Source organism: Chenopodium quinoa, unplaced genomic scaffold, assembly GCF_001683475.1.
Source record: "Chenopodium quinoa cultivar QQ74 unplaced genomic scaffold, ASM168347v1, whole genome shotgun sequence".
Classification (NCBI taxonomy): domain Eukaryota; kingdom Viridiplantae; phylum Streptophyta; class Magnoliopsida; order Caryophyllales; family Amaranthaceae; genus Chenopodium; species Chenopodium quinoa.
The window spans coordinates 2,154,570-2,174,723 of record NW_018744878.1 but is presented as its reverse complement, the minus strand read 5'-3'; the positions used below and the strand labels follow the sequence as shown (position 1 = coordinate 2,174,723).

Genomic DNA, 20,154 nt, shown 5'->3' with positions numbered 1-20,154 from the left:
TATCAAATGGATAAAACGGTGCGTTTATATCAACAATTCTTTTCTTGCAGAAGAATTTCTCAAAACTCCCACTATCTGCAGCATATAACTAGCTCCAACCTTCTTGTTCTTCAGTACCCATTTCCAATTGCAGTTTTAGGAGAGAGAAAATTGAAAAAAATGGCATGTGTTCATGATCATAGCTGCGAAGATCACGATTGTTCAACTGATTGGTCTCTTTACAAGCATATCGACCTCCCTAAGGTATAAATCATCTTTATTTTTCCAATTATTCTCTTTTTTTCTGCTTTTGATTTCGTGCTCAATTTACCCAGAATTTTTGTTATTAATTTTTAGTTAGTTTAATGTAATTTATGAAATACCCAGATTGATTTTATGGGTTTTTAGTTTACTTGAATTTTAATGCACCCCATTGGTTTGAAATTGCTGGAAATTGTGGTCATAATTCTGACACTTTCACTTGATACCCAGATTGATTGATTGATTATTGATAATACCATGAATTTTGTGAATTTGATGATGAATATAAGTTAGAACTTTAAATTGTGTCCTGGGTTTTTGATGTTTGCCGGGTACAATCTATAGGTTTAGCTAGTTGATTTCATGAGGTGCTGTTATGGTGTGTAGCTCTGAAGAATTTAACGGTGTCAATTTGGTATGAACTCTGAAAAGAGCTGATCGTCGATGGAATGGCCCGGAAACAGAAGGCAATGTATGATGGTGTGCAGTGTGCTGGTTGGGTAATGACCTTACTCACCGGCTTCACTGAACCTATAATTCATGTTAAAGTTGTCTGAGCATACATTTGATCAGCTCCTGATAATAAAATTTCTATAATTTGTATATAGCTAGGATGGATATAGTTCGAGCAAAAATCATAGTTGAATTGTTATCCATGTTAACGGTTATGACTTCATTTACAATGTGATTCGTGGAAAACCTACTATAGCTTTAGTGACGAATTCATTACTAGGTGCCTAAGACCTTGAAAACTAAGTTAGCTAATTACCTCTTGCCTTGGCTTTTCTGCTGCCCATTAATTACTTTTCGCAGTGTGTGTCAAAGACAGTGATTTGAAATTCATATTTATATGTTTTGACGTTATGCGTTAAGTTAGTGATACAGAAAGAATATTATGATGTTTAGATATTCGAATAGCTTTGTTATGGTATATTATCAATTTATTATTTAAAGCAGCTTTATAATTATCATATCACAAAGCAGATTACGAGCTAAGCCACTGGTCTAGGGTGTACCAGAAATTATCAAACCACTTGTTTAGAAGCATTGTAGCCTTTCCTGAAGATTTTTGGAAACCTTTATCTAAAAAAAGGAACTGGCAGATTACTAGTGGGGATAATGTAGGTCTTTAATTTTTTTTTGTGTTTTTTCATACAAAGAGTCTATGGGCTTGAATATTCCTTTTGTGTCTGATTACATGCCAAGAAAACCCTCTTTTAATGGACAAGAGTAGGAAATCGCAAAGTTTAAGAGTATAATGTTGATGGCAAAGGCCATCTTAATTGATTGCAGCTGTTAGTCATACGTAAATATTCTTTTTAAACTAATTTTAGTGCCAAAAACAAACAGGGAATTTTATATTTGCTTGCGAGTGATCATGTTGTTGGCAAGTATACTCCCTTTTAGTAGATGCAAGGAGAAACTTTCTGATATGTAGTGTATAATGCACATGTCAAACGATTATAGCTTTTGGAGTTGTAAATTTTCATGCTATGTTAATTTTCATCTTCTCAAAGTGCTAATATAAAATATGTTTGCTATTTTCTTGTGAGTGAACATGTGGTTGGCAGTGTGGCAGGGCCTTGAAGCCCAAGATTCATGAAAGATTTGTATTGATTGCTTTTTTTTCTAGACTTAGAATAATTCCTGAACGTCAGGTGATTGCTACACTGGTCACTTGTTCTTAAAAGTAAGCTTCATAACTGTAAATTTGTGCAGGTCTCTGCTCTGAATGAGGCGATTCCAGGAAGGGCACAAAAAGTTTTCAGATCATGGGAGGAGCGTCTAAACTCTGCAGGGGTAACTACATCATAAAATATTGTTTGTGAATCTTGATATTAAGAAGCTATCACTCTATTAGAGAATGAGTGCGTATTGACTGGTTACAGTTTCCATCTATGGATTCCTGAATCTGAATTTGTCCTAGCAAGTGGTTTCTGGATTTGCATGTTATAAGCAATTGTTATGTTATGTGCACTCAGCTTTCCTTAAGTTCTATGCATTGTATTCAATATATAATAGACAGAAAAAACGAGCATAAGTTTGTCATTTGGGGTTGATGCTGAAATTTTTCCGTCGGGAACCTGGGGATGACTTCAAGAATAAAAGTGGCAAGGACATCATAGAGTTAGGTTTTATGATGTGACAGCCAGCTAATATGTATAAATATAGATCAATTTCTTTGTTGATATTGTCCTTGCATTTAGGGAGGGGGTGTTGGACTGCTTTCCCTCTCTCTCTTTTTCCCGCATAATTGATTCACTCTGTCCTTCTGATCATGGCACTTCTCCTATTGCTGGGTTTTAGTTGTTACATATCTGGCTATCTTTATTGTACTAGATGTTGTAGCAAGCATGCAGTTTAATACAAGTCTTCTTGTCTTCTTACTTGCAACAGGCATTCTTGGAAAGCAATGACGGTGATCCTGAGTTGATTGTTTTCATCCCGTGAGTAACATAGGGTTTTGTTTTAGGGCATGTGTTAGATTGTTTATGCTAACTTGTGGAAACTTATTGTCAGATTTACTTCTGATATCAAGATCAAGGGCATATCAATTGTTGGTGGTGCTGATGGAACAAGTCCTTCCAAGATGAGAGCGTAAGATTATTTTTATACTCTCCGATGTCGTGGATTGTCTTGGTAGTCTTGTAGTTTGTGAGTGCGGACTGGCGGTATGATTTGTGTTTTTGTTGTACAAAGGTTTTCAGATCATATAGTGATGAGCTGATATGTCTTTCCTCTATAGCATTCATAAGTAACTTCAATCAAAAGAAAAATTATCACTCAGTGCCATCTTTCCACAGTAAACTGACAACCTCCTCTATATGTACTTGCAATAATTATATGCAACTGTTTCATTGTGCTCTATGAATTTTAAGTAAACATACTGTATTTTGGGGATTTCTAAAGCAAAAACTGCTCTAGTGCACTAGTTTACCCTATTACTTACATCACTTCAAATACTGGGCTTAGGCTCCCCTCATGTTGGGTTAAGGGCTTAGGTGAACCCAATTTTTTCACTTGTAGTAAGTTAATTTTGAATTCTTTTTAGTTGACTATCCACTCACTGTAGATGATGACACAGATGTTTAAGATATTAACAGCATGCCTAGGTTTTGTACTTAATGTTACACCTAGAAAGCTAAAGCATTTTGGGCTCACAATTGGATATTTGAATGTCTGAAGGTTTTCAGAATTTACTTTTTAAAACTTTGGTGAACCTACATAACATCTAAGGGGTTTTTCATAGAGGAAGTTGAGGGATCCTTTTCTTTTTTTCTGTTGATGCTGCTGCTTCTGTTGTGTGTCTTAAAAAGCTCAAAGCGTTATTATTCTTCATCTGTCTTTTCATTGATCTCTTTACAACTATAGCTATTCTTACAATCCTGTTAATTCCCTTAGGTTCATCAATCGAGAGGGCATTGATTTCTCTGATGCTCAAAGTATGCAAGCTGTTCAGGTATTTACTTGTTAAGGCAAGATGTATGTTATATATCCTAGGCTCTTTCTTCTTTTCTAATGCACCTTGTCTTGTCTCAAGGAATGGGACTTGGTTGAGAACCTGCAAGGAGTATTGGAATATCAAACTAGGTGAGAATCTTGCTGTTTTCGTTAGTCCAGGTATATGATGGTTGGAACTAGCAAGATGCAATCTGTCCTCTCATTCTTGTTGCCTTTTGCTACTAAAGTGGCTTGATTTTGGTTATTCTCTTTACTATTGTGACCCCTTTTTTCTCATGAATGAATGAGCTTGTACAAGGAAATGCGACTTCTTGTTTCCTGTATCATTTAGCTGATTGATATGGATTTTGATAGTGCATCAGTGATATTGCTTCAATTTTGTCGTTAATACTTCAACTGATTTTTTCTTCCATCGTATCTGAAATGATTTGTGCATAGTTTTGAAACTGTTGACAGTCTTTTATTGGCTGCGCTTTTCAAATTCTGTTTCCATCTCATGACATATGTAAAAAATCTGATGTTCTGCTGTAAAGTCTTCTCTAGCTGTCTTTGTAACTTCTTGCTTTAATGTATTTTGTCCCATTGTCTAAATGGGGTCTTTTCCATACCCTAAGGTCCAAGCGTTAGCAAGCTGTCCATTCTGAATGGTTTAAGTCAAAACTTCTGTACAGGGCTAGAGATGTGTTGCTTACTCCCAAGTGACTTAACAGTGTACTGAATTTGAATGAAAAAGAAAAAAAAAAAAATCATTCCTGCATCATCAAAACAGTGGGTTCTTACTTTAAGGAAATGGTGTTCTGTTAAGTATTGGTAGTTGGTACAACTGATTTCTATGTCCATGACTGCTATCTGTAGATACACTGTCTTCATCATCTTCCATACTTGCTTTGTAATTACAAGTTCTAACAATCTAACATTGCATGAGGCTGGCTATGTGGACAGGTATTCTAAATTTCAGAGTGTGGGCAATTTGACTTTGCACTTTCCTGACAACTTTGGAGCGGACACAAGTCAGATACACTACATTGGCTTGAAGGGTGAAGCAACTCAGGTAATTTTGCTGCCAAATATACATAGCATTCATCAATTGCCTATTTCTAGATGTAATTGTCTTCTTGCTACTTGACTAACACTTATCTTGTCACAATTGATTTCAGCTGAAGAGAGATGTCGCTGTAAATATCGTTTATGAAATTATGCCAAACCCATCTGAGCACAAGTAAGCCTTCTTTTCCTTTTGTCCGACTATTAGCCTGCTGTTCTATTACAGAACAATTCAGTAACATGGACATAGATAATTTCTTCCCAGGAATGCTGACAGATGATCTCCTCTGTCACCATAATGTGAAAACTGTATTCCAATCTATGTTACTTTAAAATTGGAACCCTTAATGATCCTGGACTTATGTGCATTCAAGTTACAAAAGTTATGCAAGTAAATTAAAGTGGGATGATAATGTAATTATAGATTTCAAATGAGTTTTCTGTGGTTTGGATAGAAACAAGATGCAGTAAAACTACAAGTGTTTTCTAGACATTTGAGTTGCCTTCTAAATCCATCACATTTGTGCAGGACACGTGCTGAGACAGGAGGTGGTGTTTCGGAAGTGTAATGAAGCTTTGGATACGTTTGGATTCTCTACTGCAACATCTTAGCACAGCAGCCTGAAACTGAGTGATGGTCGTAATTTTTTTACTATTGCAGATCATCAATGGACTTGCATAAATATTGTACATTCATGGTGTCTTAGGAGGATTCTGGATAATTTTGATGTGGGTTAATGCCTCCCAAAATATCTTAATGGTCTTATGAGTATCCTAAACTAACTATACCTCTTATCTTACAGCACTCTCCCATAGGAGGGAAAAAGAGTAAAAGAAGTGCTTATGGGAGTTATGTTTTCTTTGACAGTTCTGATCTATTCTCCTAAGCTTCTGAATGCATATATTTGATTCGATACTTAATTGTGTCGTATGTAGCAGAAATTCTTGACCAAGAACCTTTACATGACAAATTTATATGTTAAAGATCTGCGTTTTTCTCACAGAAATCTGTTTTCGGGCTCTGCAAATTTTATATGAATAGGATGGTTGTAATTGCAAAGGTGGTTGCGTCTTCCTTGATTAGGGAATAATGCTTTGCTTGTATATGCAGCTACTTTAATCCTATATTTTGCAAAAGCTATAAGAATATTAAGATACTGTGGGGATGCAAACTCTACCTGAGTTGCATGGTTCCTCACGGTCGTGTTTAGGGATGTCAATGGACCTTGCGCGTGTCTAGCCTTGGTATCTTGCCTTAAATGGAATGGGAATTGACTAATAATACAATTAAATGACTAATTTCAAAGGAACGAGTAATTATTGATGGAATTGAGAATGATAATGTTAAAGGAGGCCCATGAGCCACATGATCCACAAATTTTGGATAATGCCTTGAGTTGTGTCATGACATCCCTAGTTTTAGACACTAGCACACAACCATGACTCGTAATTTGTGTTGGTTGGATTTGATGTCTTCATGATTTTTTAAATGGTTGTAATCTTGCATATGTTTAAAGAACTGGATGGATTTGATATCATCAGGATTTTTGAAATGGTTGTACTTTTGCATATGTTTACAGAAATAATCAACCTTTTGGGATGATTGTGTTGTGAGAGAAGACGGGTTTAGTTAAATGAATATAAGATGCCAGAGTAAGCTTGATAGTTTTGTCATTGATAGACCATTCTCTTGGTAGGATTTAGATAAAAAAACCTCACCAAGGAAATTTCTAACGCAAGATGGTTATGCCACTACACGTAATTAAACCCGTGACTAATAACCAATTAAGATGAGTCATTTTATTCAAGAAGAACAAGTTAAAATGAAAGTGAGATATATCTCAAGTGGTTAAATTTCCCCTCTCGTTTTCAGGAGATCTTGAGATTGATTTTCACCATTCGCCTTTGTGGATCTTTAAATAAAAAATAAAATAAAAATAAAATTTGAAATACATGAGTAATAACCGGTTCATTTCACCTTAGGCCCTGTTTGGTTTGATGTAAAAGGTTTTCATGGAAAATAAATTTTCCATTTTTTTTCCCATTTTCCTTTGTTTGGTTTGTTAAGGAGTGGAAAACAATTTTTCAAGGGTGGAAAACATTTTCCTTCCAAAAAACAAGGGAAGCTACATTTTCCTCTCTCCTCCTTACCTCTTTTTTTGGGACTTGTTATTCATCGCCCGCAAATCTCTACATAAAGCCCACATTTTATAATTTTTTGACAAATTTGCCCTTTTTATAATTTTAACCGAAGATGAATTTTTCGCACTAAAAAAATGTGGAGCAGCACCGGATCGCCGAGGATCACCGGAGAATCGCCGTCGTCATCGGAAAACGAGGTTCGTAACGCATCGTAAGGACGAAATGGTGGCTGGCGCCTAGCCAAAAGGCCATGCCGTGGTTGTGGCGCCTAGCCAGGACGCCGCCACCGTGGTAACGGCGCCTGGTGGAGAAGCCTCGACCATAGTAGTGGCGCGTGGCCAGGACGCCGGAGCCACGGCCAAGGCGCCTGGCCAGGACGCCGCCACCATGGCGGCGGCGTCCTGACCAGGCGCCCCGGCCGTGGCTCCGGCGTCCTGACCAGGCGCTCAGGCCGTGGCTCTGGCGTCCTGGCCAGGCGCCACTAGGGGAATATTTTTTTTTATTATTTTTTTTTATTTTATTTTTTAATTTAATCCCCTTTTTTTTTTTTTTTTGTTTGTTTTTGTTAATTTAATCTTAATGTAATTATATTTATACGTTATATGTTATTGTTACAGGATTATGGTGGAGATGGAAATGATTACAGTGGGATTTTTGTACATGATGGCCTGTTCGAAGATGCTCAACAAGCGATTGATTGGGCAAAACAGGTTGCAATTAGATCAGGCTTTTGTTTAGTAGTAGCAACTCATAAATCTCAACGGGATGGTAGAATGGATCGCATTTTGAGATGCGACCGTTATCGCAAAAGAGAAGAACGAGATTTCAGTAAAGCGATTCGGTTTGACTCAAAGCGGAAAGGTTGTGGGTGTCAGTTCCGAGTTAAGGTTCGACAACATCAAAGGCGTGACGGTTGGGAAGTGAAGGGTTACGGCAAATGGGGATATCACAACCATGAGCTGATAGCATACAAAGTGGGGCATCGGCAGTTAAGCGGCCTAAGTCCAGCTGCGAAACTAGTTGTAAAAGAAATGAGTGATGCTCAAGTGAAGCCCGCTAAAATATTAGCGTCTGTGTTAGAGAAATTCCCCGAAGACCAGCCAAACCGAAGACACATCTACAACGTCAGACAGAAATTGAGGTTTGAACGGTCAGAGGGAAGGAACCCTATACAGCAGCTTCTGCACCAGGCACAAGCACGTGGTTACCTTTACTGGTTTGAATCTGACGAAGACACATCGGAGGTAACTCATTTGTTCCTTGTCCATCCTGATTGTGCTGATATGATTTCGTCTTGGCCATCTGTGATTTTGATCGATTCAACGTACAAGACAAACAAGTACAAGTTCCCACTGGTTGAGATGGTTGGGATGGCTCCAACGAACCAGAACTTTCTGATTGGTTATGCAGTCATGAAGGATGAGACGGCTGCGAGTTACCGTTGGGTGTTGGAAAAGTTGAGAAACTACATCGGCCCAAATGTACAGCCATCGGCCATCGTAAGTGATTGTGAGGGAGGTCTTTTTGCCCCTATAGCGGAGCTGTTTCCGGAGTCGAGCCATTTACTGTGCACATGGCACATCAACAACTGCGTGAAAGTCAAAGCCTACAATCTTTTCAACAAGAATTTAGTAACAGCAGAGACATTGGTAAATGGTAAGTGGCGGAAGATCATGCAAGCTACCACAGAGGCAGAGTACGATCGAGCCTTGGAAAACTTCAAGGATGCGTACAAGTGGTGCCCGCCAATCGTAGACTATGTGATGCACCAGTGGGTACCTCAGAGGGAAAAGTTTGTCAAATATTGGACGAACCAAGTTCTTCATTTTGGGAACACTACGACATGCAGAGTCGAGAGCGCTCATAGAGCTTTGAAGGACTGGATTGATTCTTCCACGGCTGCTCTGGATACACTGTTCGAGAGAATAAACAAGGCTATTGATACTCAGAGGAACGACATCAAGAACTATCTCGAGGACTCCAGACGACGACATGGCATGTTGTATGGCCATTTCATATTTAAGATTCTCCACGGTCGTGTGTCACACCACTGTTTGGGGTTGATTCTGAGCGAGTATACCAGGATGAGGGAGTTGGGCGATGAAGTGGCTATTCGGTGCGGATGTGCTATATCAATGACTCATGGATTACCTTGTGCATGCACCATTCACCGCGTAATTACGCAAGACAGGGCGTCGTTACATGTCGATCAGGTTCATCCATTCTGGCGGACGCTCGTTATCGGAGAGCATGCTGTTCCGCATACGGTTCACCGTGAACAGGAGGAGTTGGAGCAGTTTCAGTTGATGTTTGACCAAGTGTCCTCCAGTCACCCTTCGATCATTCGTAGTGCTACACACATACTTCATGACATGTTCAATACATCGTGTTTGGATACCGAGGAACCGGAAGGGGTCGAGCGACCTAGGGGTCGACAACCACGGCGGAACAAGAGTGCGTTTGAGTACATTCGCGGTCGTGGCCGTGGCCGTGGCTGTGGTCGTACATCCTCATCAAGTGGCAGCCAATCATCGTCGTCGGTGAATATGCCCGGCACCGGTAAGACATTCGACTTCAATTTCTTTTGTTGACTGTTTGATTAGTTTACTGTTGACTTGTTTATTGTGTTTATTGATGTGTGTAACAGGGAGAATGGACATTGAACATTTTCCATATAAGGACAGGATCCCTAATATCATGATGCCATTCTTGGACGGGTGGAATGATGTCATTGCAGATGGTAACTGCGGATTTCGGGTTGTGGCGGATGTGTTTCAAATGGGTGAAGACAACTACGGTTTAGTGTGGCAGTTGATGTACAGTGAAATCGCATCAAACCGAGATGTGTATGGCCATGTGTACGGCGAGGACTTGGATAGGTCTCTGCAGCGTATCCGGTGGGGAGGGGGACCTTGCGGTCAAAATCATTGGTTCGATGCGCCACTTGATCTCTTTGCCGTTGCAAACATCTACAAGTGTGCAGTCATGCATTTCGGCCTTGGTTTACATAGTCGAGCCTATTATCCATGTACAACGGTTCTGCCCTGGTGTTCGCGCGAGACCGTCACCAGACCGGTAAGGGACGTTGCTATTGGATTTCTTGGGCCGTCATACAGACATTTTATCCGATTAGACATGTCACCCGATTTTCCGGTCCCACATATCATACCGAAGTGGTATGAAATTCGTAGAGCAAGCGTGGAGGGTTGGGATGCTTTGTACCATGCTCGCGTGCAACAGTGGAACAATTTAATTGCCATGTAGTTTTTGTTGATGTACACCTACCTTTTACTATGAGGCCTTGTATTGTCAATACTATGTCATTTCTATGTGTTCATTTTTAAAAGATAATGTTTCATTTTAAAAACTAACAACAATAATTTCACAATATTACAAACTAAAAAGATAATATTGAATTTTAAAAACTAAGAACAATAATTTCAAATATTACAAACTAAAAAGATAATGTCTAATTTCAAATATCAGTAATCCCTCTGTGACGCCCACTGCCACTGCTCAAGGGTCCGTTCCAGATCGTCAATAACAGCTCTGCCTGATGCACTCGTCATGCAGTCCCTTTCCTCAAAAAGTCGGTGTCCCAACTGCATAATCTTGCCCATCCACTACACAAAACAAAAAACATGAAACGACGTATTATACATATATATATTAAAATAAGAGAACAACAAATAAAAGATGAGACGTACCGCATAAGAGGCAGTGGCAGGTGGCACATCGTCATCATCTGCGTCGTCGATGTCTTTGATCAACCTCGGGTGCGAGTGCCGGATGTACCATTCCATGTAGTGCTGGTCACACATGGCAGTCACCCCACTTGGCGGCCGCTGCAGCTCCGCCGTCCATAGGCGGGCAACCATCGGAAACTGCTCCCACATGGATATCATGTTTGCCGGCCATTGGACGACGTACTCCTTCGACGACGCAGATCGTACCGCCTTACTGGGCCATGCCGGTGGAGGTGGGACAACTTGGACAAATCCAAGCTGGCGAAGACAGCGCTGCGGCATGTACGCCTCTACGATCTCGCGATACTGAATCAGTCCGGTGTAGAGGGTCCTGGGTACCCTATTACTAGGGTTCTGGCCGAAAGGCATCCAGTTCACCTGCACATTATTTAAAATCAGTAACAGTCATAAAATAAAGCATCAGATTGTAAAAGTAGAAATAATTTAATCACTGTACCTCTAAGGGGGACATCCTGTCAAGCGATAACCGTATGGAGCGCATGCGGTCAACGGACTTCTTCTCGACACGCGGACTCCACGCACAGGCACGTGGCTGGCCATCACCAATGGGAACCGGGTCGCGGTGTGGTCGAAACGCAGGAAAATACTCGTATATCCAGGTCTGTAACAACGTCAGACATCCAGTGATACCTGCTGCATCAGCCCGGCTCGAGAATCCTAACTGGCGATACAGATACGCCAGCGTAGCCGACCCCCAAGAAAACTGGCCTACTCTGTCGGGCTCACACGCGTCAACTATGTCGCGTGGCCTGAGCTTGTTCCCGCTCTTATCCGGAAACAAGGTACACCCGAGAAGAAGAAAAACATATGCAGCCAGCTGTGTGTCCTGCGTCCTACGTGCCGTAGGGTGCAAACATCGCTGCAAGACGGCTGCGATCTTAACGCCGCCGTGATCCCACACACCAAGTGCCGTTGTGTACAGCGCAGCCCTATCCACCGCCAACAGCTCCGCTAGTAAATCTGCCTGATCCGCATCAGTGACGACAGATGCTCGGTTTCCCTCCACGGGAATCCCAAGGATGGCCTCGACGTCATGCAACATGATCGTCATCTCACCGAACGGAAGGTGGAACGAGTTCGTATCCGGCTGCCATCGCTCAACGAAAGCCGTGATCAGCGTCCAGTCAATCCTGTCGTGCATGGTGGCAGGAAGGTGACTCACTCTAGTGCCCCTCAATCGCCTGACCATCTCGCTCTCCTCCGGCGAAGCATCAGCCCAGCTACACAAAAACCTACAAGTCTTTTCCCGGGTTTGGCATTTCAAAATGCCTGTATCCAAAGCCCTCTCCTGGTCCTCCCAAATACGGGTAGCGATGTGTCCTAAAAAGCTAGGAATCACACTCCCGTCTATAGGTCCCCCGGCCACCTCACCCCTCACCATCCAAGAATCATTAACGGCCCTCGACCGTTTTCTGCTACCCGCAGACACAGTGGACGCAGATGATGTGCCAGATCTACTAACAAACCTACCATCTCGACCCTTACGCACATCTACCCTATGCGTCTCATACGTATCATCAAGCCTCTGACTGAATGGACCGTAATCATCATATGGTCCACTCTGATCGTCGACATCCTCATCTGCATCATCCTCGTCCTCGACCTCCTCCTCCTCGACCTCCTCCTCCTCCTCCTCCTCATCATCATCATCATCTTGATCGTCCGCAGAACAGTGCACCCGTTCTCTGCGGGCCGAGGCCGAAATACCACGGGATCTAACGTGTCTGGGCCCCGAGCTCTCCATTGAGTAGATCGTACTCCTCACGACGTCAATACTCTTCCCCGCACCAGGTCTAAATTGCGATGCCTAACTCCAAGTAAATAACGAAACATAATAACGAAAACAAATTAAAAAAAGTCGAAAATAAACACAAAAGCAAATAAACAAGTCACGGAAATAAAATTATAAACATAAAAAATATAAATATATACAAGACAATATACATATAAACATAAGAAATATAAACATAAACATATACCAAAAACAAAAAATATAAACTACAAACAAAAAAAAAACAAACATAAACAAAAACAAAAACAAAAAATATTACCAAAAACAAAAAATATAAATACAAAAAAGGACGAAAATAAACACAAAAGCAAATTAACAAGTAACGGAAATAAAATTATAAACATAAAAAATAAAAATATAAACAACACAATATAAATAAAAACATAAAAAATATAAATATAAACATAAAAAAAATATAAATATGAACAAAACAATATACCAAAAACAAAATATATAACCAAAAACAAAAAATATAAACAACAAACTAAAAAATGAAAAACATAAACAAAAACAAAAAATCAAAAATGCAAAGAAAAAACCAAAAACAAAAAACTAACAAAACTTAAAAAATTTAAAATTGCAAAAACTTAAAAAAAGAAGAACATCAAAATTTTAAAGAAAATTTATAAAAAAAAAAGGGAACTTATAATTTTTTTACATACAAAAATATAATTCAAAAAAAAAAATACATAGGAACATAAAATTAAAAATTAAAACCAGATACAATTTTTTTTAAAAAAAAAAAATAGAACATAAAATTAAAACAAATAAAAAAACAAAATTTAAAAAAAAAAAGATAAAAAAAAAGGGAACATACAATTTAAAAAAAAGAAAAACAAATTTAAAAAAAAAAAAAAAAAAAATTCGAAAATAAAATTTAAAATTAAAAAAAAACAAAAAAAAAAATTTAAAAAAAAAAAAGAGAAGGAGGCGCCTAGGCAAGACGCCCGTACGGTGGTGGCGGCGCCTAGCCCAGACGCCATTACCACGGCCGTGGCGCCTAGCCTATGCGCCGCCGCCGTGGTAGTGGCGTCTGGGCTAGGCGCCGCCACCACCGTATGGGCGCTTGCCTAGGCGCTTCCTCCGTGGTGGTGGCGTCTCGCCTTGGCGCCCCACCGTCGCCGGAGGTTTTTTTTTTAAAAAAAAAATTACAAAAATTTAAAAAATTACAAAAATTTAAAAAAATTACCTTCTGGCCGGCAAACCGCCTTCCGCCCACCGCCGGTGCCGCCACTTCCTTGCCGGGCCGCCTCGACATAGCTCTGGAAATAATTTAGAGAGAGAAAGTGGAAGTAGAGAGTAGAGAGAGAAATTGTGTTTTTTAGTTTGAGGGCAAAAGTGTCATTTCACTCTTATTTTGTGGGCTTTATGTAGGAATTTGCGGGCGATGTTTAACAGTTCATCTTTTTTACTTCCCTCTCATTCATTCTTACATTTCCACTCTTATTTTTTATTTTTCTTGGACTTTTTTTGTATGCAACCAGACAAAGAAAAACTAATTTGCAGTTGTGTTTTTCCTTGAAAATATGTTTTCCATGAAAACTAATTTATAATTTCCGTACAACCGAATCTTATTATAAAACCGTCGCATAATAGAATTAGCCGTTCGAACACACTAGTCAAAAAAGTATTCGGAAATAAATCATAACCGGCGCGCAAAGCCCCACGACGTTAGGGTTTTTAGCTTTTGACACCTTGACTCCCCTTAATACTACTTCTAAGAGTTCTAACCACTCTACGCTTTCTCTGCCATTTTTCTCCTGTTTCATTTCACTCACTCAAAACCTCAAACTTTCTTTTCACTTTCCAAACAATCAAACATGCAAGCTTGTTCTGGAGCAGCAACTCCATCAATGGTGGGTTCAATCCACCGCACAAAAATCTCTCCTTTTCCCTCTAATTTTCCTCAAAAAGGGTTTAATAATAATCTTACTTTTACTGATAATTCTATCTATTTTTCAAAACACCTTTCTCGATTTTCTTTTGTTTCTAATAGTTTGGTTACTGGTCGACCACCCTCTTCTGTCTCTGTTCCTGCTCCTAATATTGAAGGTTTGCTCTCTTTTTACCTTTTTGTCTTCTATTTTGATGGATTAATAATTTTTACTGTTGGGCTTTCTTTTATTTTTGTAACGGGAAGGACCCTATTGAACCGGAACCTCTCACGTGTCAACCCCGCTTATTTACGTTTGGGGGTAGAGGGGTGTTTAAAAATTTATTTTTGATTCCTTTATATGGTAAGGAGAATGACCCTATTGGACCGGAACCCATCTTGGCTTAGCTAAGGGAAATTATTTTCTTATTGTTAATATTGGATTGGATTGGATTGATGGTTGATGTTCATTTTTTGAGAAATACATGCAATTTTGTATCTGGTTTTGATTTTTTGTTTGATAAAAAATTAGTAAGGCTTTAGTTCTTGTGCCAAGATATAAACCTGTACATGTATAATGAGTTGGAGTGTCATTTTGAATTTATGTATTTCCGCAAAATTATCGAGTTAATTCAATTTTTGTACTGTGTATGAAGTTATCAGAATTTTTTATGGCTGTAATTATTAATTGCTAAAAACAAGATATATCAAGCTTGAATTCATTATGTTGCTTTTGTTTCTGATGAGTCTATGTGAACTGCTGAAGAATTATGTTATGATGTTACTGAAGACGAGAGCAATCTAATGGTTCATTAATATATTTATTAGAAAAGGCTATTGATGGTTGGCAACATGAAAATATGATCATTATGAGTTAGTATAGAAACATTAAAGGCGTTTGGTTATTGGAGGCGGAATGGAATGGAAGCAAAGAGGTGGGAAATGAATTATTAAACACTTACCTTTCATTTGTTTGGTGTAATCACGGACACTTAAACTTAATCCCCTTCCTTTTTGTATGAGGGCAAGGGTAGCTGTTACCTTAGGTTATAGAGAGGTAACAAATAGGTGGAAACCATCACCTAGAGGTAATGGTAATGTTACCCAAATCTTCTAACCAAACAATTAGTAAGCATAAGTGGGAGCCGGGGAAGGCCTTCATGCCACTAGGGAATGGCTTTCTTGGTAAAAGTTTTTTACACTTATTAAACATGCTCTAAACATGACTTACGGTTGATATGCAAGGTTGTAGGAGTGTTCCTGTTTGCATTGGTGAATTTTGACCCAATATTTATGCAATTGATATCATAGAGTTCTCATCTTAGTGATTGTCAAGACTTAAAAATATGAGCATGTGATAGTGCGATACTACAGTCTACACCCCTTCTACCAATCTACCATTGCACGTGGTTTTTGTATTATTCCAAATTAGTGGAAATAGTTTACTTAGTATATTTTCAGCTTTGGCAACTTTTTTTTTTCAATAGTCCATCTTGTACTAGTGTCTCTGCATGCTTCAAAATTTTTGAATTAATATTATGTGAAATAGCTGTGTAAGATGTCCTTGATATAATGGACAGATTGTGCTAAAGCATAGTATTTTCTGGTGTATTTCAGATGATCTAACCAGCTTCAAAGATAGTGAGCTGAGCGATGCTGATCCAGAAGTGCACAGCATCATTGGAAAGGAAAAGGAAAGGCAGTTTAAAAGCCTGGAACTTATTGCCTCAGAAAACTTTACATCAAGAGCCGTCATGGAGGCTGTTGGTTCTTGTCTCACTAACAAATATTCTGAAGGATTACCGGGTAAAAGGTAAGGCTTTTTGCGTGTCTCTCTTTTGATTTTTTATCTTATGTTTTGGCCCTATGGGACTTTACACTTAAAAACTTGTTCTGCCCTAGGTATTATGGTGGCAATGAACATATTGATGAGCTCGAAACCCTCTGCCAGCAGAGGGCTTTGGAGGCATTTCACCTGGACGGGCAAAAGTGGGGTGTAAATGTTCAACCGCTGTCTGGTTCTCCTGCTAATTTTGAGGTTTATACTGCACTTTTGAATCCACATGATCGTATCATGGTAAGTTATTCTCCCATGTCTGGGATTACAAGTGATATTAAATTTTCTGTCCTTTGGTTTTGATCTTATATCAATGCATTTTTACCAAACCAGGGTCTAGATTTACCTCATGGAGGGCACTTGTCTCATGGTTTCATGACTCCTAAAAGACGAGTTTCAGGCACATCAATTTATTTTGAATCCATGCCTTATCGGCTTGATGAATCTACAGGTATTTTATTTTAAATTTTTTGATGGATATTTGTATTTGCTTTTGTGAGTTTGGTCTCTAACCATTTTTTATCCGAAGAGAAGGTCTGATTGATTACGACATGCTTGAGAAAACTGCTACTCTATTTCGACCAAAACTCATAATAGCTGGTGCCAGTGCATATCCTCGAGATTTTGATTACCCTCGTATGAGGAAGGTATGTGTTTTAATATGGCTGCTGAACACCTCCCTTCCCCTCGGGCACACTTTATTTGCCTATAATTGATTGAAATGTTCTCTTTCAAATGCAGATTGCAGATGCTGTTGGTGCTTTTCTTATGATGGACATGGCACATATAAGTGGGCTTGTTGCTGCCTCTGTGGTTGGTAACCCATTTGAGTATTGTGATGTGGTCACAACTACAACTCACAAGGTTTGTCTGGACATGACTTAATCATTCAGAATATTATTGGCAAACAAATATAGATTTAACCTCTAAATTTGATTTTCTATCTAAATTTATAATGAACTGGAATGTTATGTCTATAGATATTCTAGAAAGTTATGGCCAATGTTTGGTTGATTAGTTAAGGACCATGGTTTGCTTTTTAGGTTTACTTGCTTTGACACAGGATTGGTTTATTTTTCTCAAAACCCTTTTTACAAAATCATAGTATCTTTCATTGATGGAGTTTACGTTTTGCAAGTCAGTCTTAAGTGAAGAGGAAGAGATAGCTCCTAATAGATATAAGTCGTTTAATTCTTGTGTCTAGTATCTAAAGTTGTGAAAAGACTCATATAGATTCTGTCTTTTGGCAAGGGAAAGGAAGCGTCATAAGTTCAGCTTACAGCTTAAACTTCTTTATATTGTGAAGATGTGTTTTTAAACGATAATGCAAGGAGGGGACAATTGACTTTATATCTTAAGTACCAAAAGTTATCCTGTGTTTAAAGACTCCCCCCCCCCTCTCTCCCCCTTCCCTCGCATGAGGAAGTACGTACAACTTTTGGTTTTGGCTAGAGAAGCAGCGCGATGTTGTTATCCAATTGGCTATAAAAAATCTCTCTCAAATCATTTTGATATAGTACGATGTTTCTTACTGAGTGTAATGCTTTTCAGTCTCTACGGGGTCCTAGAGGTGGAATGATCTTCTACAAGAAGGATACCATTTTTGGAGTTGATTTAGAATCTGCCATTAATAATGCTGTCTTTCCTGGCTTACAGGTGAGGAAATGCTGGTCCTTGAATTCACCTTTCATTTTTTTGGCCCCATTGTATAGCTCCATCTTGTATATCATTGTCCTTATTTGATTTGTTTTAACAATTTGGGTGTCATGATTATTTTTTGCAGGGTGGCCCACATAATCACACCATAGGAGGACTAGCTGTTTGCCTGAAGCATGCTCAGTCTGCAGAGTTTAAGGCGTACCAAAACAATGTAAACTCCTTGTTCTTTGATCATACAACTCATAATGTTAAAATATGCCTTGATTTGTATTTAGATTTTTTCATCTATGAACAACCTAGTACAGTGTATGTTCTTTTCTTTGTACTGATATTTGAGGGCCTAATGACTTGCAGGTGGTCTCTAACTGTAGAGCTCTTGCAAGCCGATTGGTTGAATTGGGATACAAACTAGTCTCTGGTGGGAGCGACAACCATCTTGTTCTAGTGGACTTAAGGCCATTGGTAAGTTTGCCAAGTTCTTAAACCCCATTGCTAAGAGTTGTAAATCAATTCCTTGTGGTTTCTGTTTTTATTTTTAACAGTTTTACATCACTTGCATTGTCCGTCTTTGCTTAGACTTTTTGTTTAAAAAAAAAAAGTCTTCGATGGCTCCATTTTGTTTGACTGAAGTTGTACTTTCTCTTTAGGGAACTGATGGTGCCCGAGTTGAAAAGATCCTGGACTTGGCTTCTATCACACTTAATAAGAACTCTGTTCCTGGTGAGTTTTCAATTTTTTTAAAAAAAAATTATGATCTCTCTTTCTTGTGCTTCAAACATTTGTGCTAAAATCTTTGGTGTTTGTAAATAGGTGATAAAAGTGCTCTAGTGCCTGGTGGTATACGTATTGGGGCACCTGCCATGACAACCAGAGGGTTCAAAGAGAGTGAGTTTGTTGCTACAGCTGACTTTATTCATGAGGGCATCCAGTTAACTCTTGAAGCAAGCAAGTTAATTCCGAAAACAAAGCTCCAAGAATTCTTGAAGTTTGTGGCATCTCCTGACTTTCCCTTGAGAGATCGTTTATCAGACCTTCAGAAGAGAGTCGAAGTTCTAACCACCCAGTTCCCATTGCCTGGATTGTGAAGGTTTTGATGCAACTTCTTTAAGGATAGTATCTTATACCTAGATGAAATGATCCACAGTTAGAGAGAAGCATTGATGCTTGTGGTTGTATCCTATCTGGTGCTGAATAACATGAAACTCTGACAAGTATTTGTATGCGACTGTATACATATCAGCGCAGGCCACAGGGTTTATTTGTTGTATCCCTTATATCAAGAAGGGCAATTCGATAAGTTTTGCCCGTATGTGAACTTCTGTGGTGATATCTATGAACCTTAGAGCTGTAATGTGGTTACTTGAATTGGTCTTATGTAAGTGATGGTTTCACCTTGCTCATTTTGGGTTCCAAAGTCAGTAAGTATAATGGTCGTAACAACAGGTTATAAATACAACAGGTGGTACGAGAATCTGGGACTTGCTAAGCTGCTGTACCCAATTTGCAGTTTTAATCACTAGTTCATGTCTTTTTCACAAAATGATGATGATTATGAACTATAATTACTTTTTTATCTTTTGTAGACTGAGTTGTGAAACATCTGAAATCCTCAAATATGCACCCTAAGTCCATAGATCTACAATGACCGAGCTGATTTAGGAATGGAGGGAGATATTATACAAGCATGTTGATACATTATTGCCTACATAAGACCATAAGCATGTAATTATACTGCGGTGCTAAGAAGATTGTCTCTTCAAAAATTGAGTATGATTTATGACACGATTATGTTTGGATTAAATGTAATAAACATATGTAGTACAATTTAAATGCATAACAAAAACAACAAAAAACTATTTTCAAATAAACTTTGTATTCATCATGTATTCGGTCACTCTGTAGCACCATAAATGTAATTTACATCGAACATAAACTACTTTTAATTAACGGAGGGACATCCTAAACAACTAGACAAGGAAGTACTCTACCCCACAGACTCGACCCGAAAAAAATTAAATTCATATATTGACTTGTTTGGACACAATAATTTAACATGTCTCAAATTTAAATATAGACTCGATCTGCTTCTGACCCGACTTCATCAAAACCGACCCAAATATCCGAATTAACACCTCTAATACACCTATCCTATATTCCTATGTGGACAATGTGGCAATATATTAGTCTAGGTGTCGTTTGGTTCACAAGGGAATTAAAAATTCCCATGAATTGCAAATATATGGGAATTTAATTCCTATAATCAAATTCATGGGATTTTCCAAAAAATTGTTTGGTTAACAATGAGGGAAGTTACTTCCCAAGGGAATTTCTACTTATC

General features: G+C 38.8%; 4 protein-coding genes across 5 annotated transcripts; 3 read left to right on the top strand and 1 right to left on the bottom strand.

Annotated features, from left to right (window-relative positions):
• The first annotated feature begins 31 nt into the window (after window positions 1-31).
• On the top strand, window positions 32-5,667 carry LOC110705476 (PITH domain-containing protein 1-like). 2 transcript variants are annotated; one of them, XM_021883357.1, is made up of 9 exons: window positions 32-243; window positions 1,960-2,034; window positions 2,638-2,687; window positions 2,761-2,838; window positions 3,643-3,700; window positions 3,782-3,831; window positions 4,645-4,753; window positions 4,860-4,921; window positions 5,276-5,667. In XM_021883357.1, the coding sequence occupies exons 1-9, from the start codon at window positions 160-162 to the stop codon at window positions 5,313-5,315; spliced, it is 606 nt and encodes a 201-aa protein (XP_021739049.1). In that variant the 5' UTR covers window positions 32-159; the 3' UTR covers window positions 5,316-5,667. The 2 variants fall into 2 exon arrangements, with proteins under 2 accessions (XP_021739049.1, XP_021739048.1); XM_021883356.1 differs by having other exon boundaries at window positions 34-243; window positions 1,960-2,040.
• A 3,723-nt stretch (window positions 5,668-9,390) lies between these two features.
• LOC110705474 lies at window positions 9,391-10,255 on the top strand. Its single transcript, XM_021883354.1, has 2 exons — window positions 9,391-9,447; window positions 9,536-10,255. Exons 1-2 carry the CDS (start codon window positions 9,435-9,437, stop codon window positions 10,150-10,152), a joined length of 630 nt encoding a protein of 209 aa, XP_021739046.1. The 5' UTR covers window positions 9,391-9,434; the 3' UTR covers window positions 10,153-10,255.
• Window positions 10,256-10,327: 72 nt separating this feature from the next.
• LOC110705475 lies at window positions 10,328-10,953 on the bottom strand. Its single transcript, XM_021883355.1, has 2 exons — window positions 10,596-10,953; window positions 10,328-10,511 (listed from the first exon to the last, which is right to left on the bottom strand). Exons 1-2 carry the CDS (start codon window positions 10,914-10,916, stop codon window positions 10,371-10,373), a joined length of 462 nt encoding a protein of 153 aa, XP_021739047.1. The 5' UTR covers window positions 10,917-10,953; the 3' UTR covers window positions 10,328-10,370.
• Window positions 10,954-14,092: 3,139 nt separating this feature from the next.
• Window positions 14,093-19,216, top strand: LOC110705473 (serine hydroxymethyltransferase 3, chloroplastic-like). Its single transcript, XM_021883353.1, has 11 exons — window positions 14,093-14,499; window positions 15,938-16,133; window positions 16,223-16,397; window positions 16,491-16,608; window positions 16,692-16,804; window positions 16,899-17,021; window positions 17,709-17,813; window positions 17,941-18,027; window positions 18,171-18,278; window positions 18,464-18,536; window positions 18,627-19,216. Exons 1-11 carry the CDS (start codon window positions 14,268-14,270, stop codon window positions 18,899-18,901), a joined length of 1,605 nt encoding a protein of 534 aa, XP_021739045.1. The 5' UTR covers window positions 14,093-14,267; the 3' UTR covers window positions 18,902-19,216.
• Window positions 19,217-20,154: the final 938 nt, after the last annotated feature.